At 54.4% G+C, this 2,728-nt stretch overlaps 1 protein-coding gene across 1 annotated transcript in view; it reads right to left on the bottom strand.

Annotated features, from left to right (window-relative positions):
* Window positions 1-738: 738 nt before the first annotated feature.
* Window positions 739-2,728, bottom strand: part of RPL12 (ribosomal protein L12) — a 2,656-nt gene continuing 666 nt past the window's right edge. Inside the window, exons 2-6 of the mRNA XM_009994337.1 lie at window positions 2,568-2,666; window positions 1,798-1,879; window positions 1,330-1,416; window positions 828-940; window positions 739-744 (exon numbers count right to left, since the gene is read on the bottom strand). Of these exons, the coding sequence (XP_009992639.1) occupies window positions 739-744; window positions 828-940; window positions 1,330-1,416; window positions 1,798-1,879; window positions 2,568-2,666 (387 nt within the window). The remainder of the gene's footprint in view (window positions 745-827; window positions 941-1,329; window positions 1,417-1,797; window positions 1,880-2,567; window positions 2,667-2,728) is intronic.

Genomic DNA, 2,728 nt, shown 5'->3' with positions numbered 1-2,728 from the left:
AATTGAACTTAAGAACCAGAATATACTTGTCCCAGTCACCAGTAGAAATGCAGCTCTCTCCTGTGCTTCAAGGCAGGAGAAAAAGCTGAGAAAAAAATCAAATTTGCTAAACCACAGAATCATAGAATGGGTTGGAAGGGACCTTACAGATCTAGTTCCAACCCCCGTGTGCCACCCAGGCCAGAGGTTCCTCCTGATAATAGGCTAGAGGAAGAGCAAAGGGAAACTGACCCTGTCCCTGCTCCTCAGGATCATCGAACAGCCACACCTTGGATTTCCTTCCCCACAAGCCCTAGGGAAGGCCAGCAGCCCAGAGCTGTTCCCCTGCCTGGCTGTGTTTGTGTCTTGGCTGCAGTGGCTCAGGAGACACCAGACCTCTCACTGCAGCCCATCCCGATGAGGGGCAGCACCCACTGCTCTCAAGAGCTGCACACTGGCCCTGGCAAGAGCTCCCAAGGCTCTACACAGGCCACATCAATGATCTTTGCCCTGGCTTGAGGCAGCTCCTCTCAGCTCAGTGTTGCTGCAAACAGTTTAATGAAACAAATGGGTATACAAACCATCAGCCTGCTCAATACACAGGGCAGGTGGTCCCCAGCTCAACCCCACTCTGTGCAGCATAGGACAAGGACAAATGGAGGCAGCAACACTCTGAAGAGAGCTGGGTCTTTTATTAAGTATTTAAGGTGCTACAAAAAACTTCAGGAGCCTTCATATGGCAACTTCTTTTTTGCAGTCTTAGCTCTGTTGGAAGAAGGAAATAGAGCTCATGAGTGGAATCTTCAAGCAAACAGCCCAGTACAGCAGTTTCAGAGAGGGATACTTACAGCTGGGCACTCAATGGCACCATTATTGATGTCGTCAATGATATCATGGGGGTGCCTGCCATCAATGCTGCAGCCTACAGACTGAGCAGTTCCAAGGATCTCCTTGATGGTCCCTGCAGTGGGAAGATTCAGCTCATCAGTGCTTGATCACAGGAGAAACTTTGAAAAACACAGAGGACTTGATTCCTCACCCAACTGTCCCTCTCCCCCTCCAGGGTTAGCAGGCTGTAGCCACAGAGTTCACCAGGGACAGCACACCACTTAACCCTCATCTAACATACTTGTTCCCAGGGAATCCACCCAAGAGCACCGCACCCTTGCCACATCCCTTTCACCCTGTACAGCCTGTGCACAGGCTGGCTGCTCACAGCCTCTGCTGTGCCCCTCCTGGGGCACTCCATGCCCAAGCCACACAAGGGGCTCCATCCACCACCACAGCCCCTCCAAGCCCCATCCCAGAGCCTGGCTCAGGCAGAGGGAGGACCCTGCACCCAGGACGTACCTGAGAGCTCCCGGGCCAGGGAGCGGTGCCGCATCTGCCGCGCGATGTTCACGATCTCATCGAAGCTGACGCTGCCGCTGTGCTTGACTGGGGAGGGAAGGAGCAGGTTCTGCCAGGGAACCACCATCCCCAGCACTTGCACCACAGTGTCTACCATCCCAGAAGGGCTGTGGTCCACAGGCCTGTTCGCAGACTTGGGCACAAAGTTACCCACAAGAATAACTGTTTCCTAAGCTGGTGTCTCCCCTCAACTCACTGCTGGACTCACCAGGCACACACAGTGAAGTGGCAGGTGACTGTGCCACCCCATCATCTGCTGGTGCACAAGCTGCTGCCTGATCCCTGACACTGCCCAAGACACAGCCCCACAGCACCTGCCCACCCTTCATGCTGACCCAGAGGCAGGCAGCCCTTCCCCTCTGAGCACCCACCCCTCACATTCACAACTAAAGCCAGGTGAGAACTTACTGTTCTTCTGCTTCTTCCTGTCACGGGGAGGCTCCTTCAGAGCTTTGATAATCAGAGCAGAGGCAGAAGGAACAACCTCTATCTAAATGGAAAGAGATTAATTGCTCCTCTTCTCCAAGCAGGATCAGGCAGCTAAGGAGGGCAGTGCCTGGAGAGCCACCTGCCAGGCCACTGAGCCCTGGTTAGGCTGTGGGTACACAAAGGGTTATTTTGTGATGCAGAAACTTGTTCCCAGCCTTTCGGCACAGGCCTCCCCACAAGCAGGAGAGGACTGCTTCCTAGACTGGGGCTTCCTCTCAGCTCACCACTGGAATATACCAGCCACAGAATGCAGGACAGGTATAGTGGCGGGTGGCTACAGCACTAAAGAGGGGTTTTCTTTGGTGTGTAATTTCTATGTTGTTTGAAATACATGTATTTCCTAGTCAGATGTTCTGTAGAAGGAACAATTTACTTGCATCAGGTTAAAACATCAGCTTCTCCACATGAGCAGATCTCCAACTGCCCAGACTGGGGAGCCCCAGGCTGCACACACCAACCCCCCCCTTCCTGCCAGGCTCCAACCAGGGAGCCTCAGAAGCTCAGGCAGGTGTTTAAGGTCTTTCCCAGAAGACCCCCACACATCCACTGTGTGGAACTCATTTTATCCACCTCGGAAGGATGAAGGGCTGAGTCGACCCTGCCGGGATTGGAGCTCGTGGTTGGAGCAAGCAGAGCTGGTCCGTGCTGGACGCCTGCACCCCAAAGCCATCCCCTCTGGCGTTCAGTACCTGCGCTTGCCTGTTCTGGATGGTGAGTTTCACCGTGATCCTCAGCCCCTTCCAGTCACCCGTGGCCTTGGCGATGTCATCACCCACCTTCTTGGGGGACTAAGGAGAGAGGACACAACCCATCACCGGGACCGCAGCGGGGCTGCCCCGTGCTAACCCCC

This window comes from Chaetura pelagica, unplaced genomic scaffold, assembly GCF_000747805.2.
Source record: "Chaetura pelagica isolate M959 unplaced genomic scaffold, ChaPel_1.0 scaffold132, whole genome shotgun sequence".
Taxonomy (NCBI): Eukaryota; Metazoa; Chordata; class Aves; order Apodiformes; family Apodidae; genus Chaetura; species Chaetura pelagica.
Note: the sequence above shows the minus strand (reverse complement) of the source record. Positions and strands in the feature narration are given on the sequence as shown.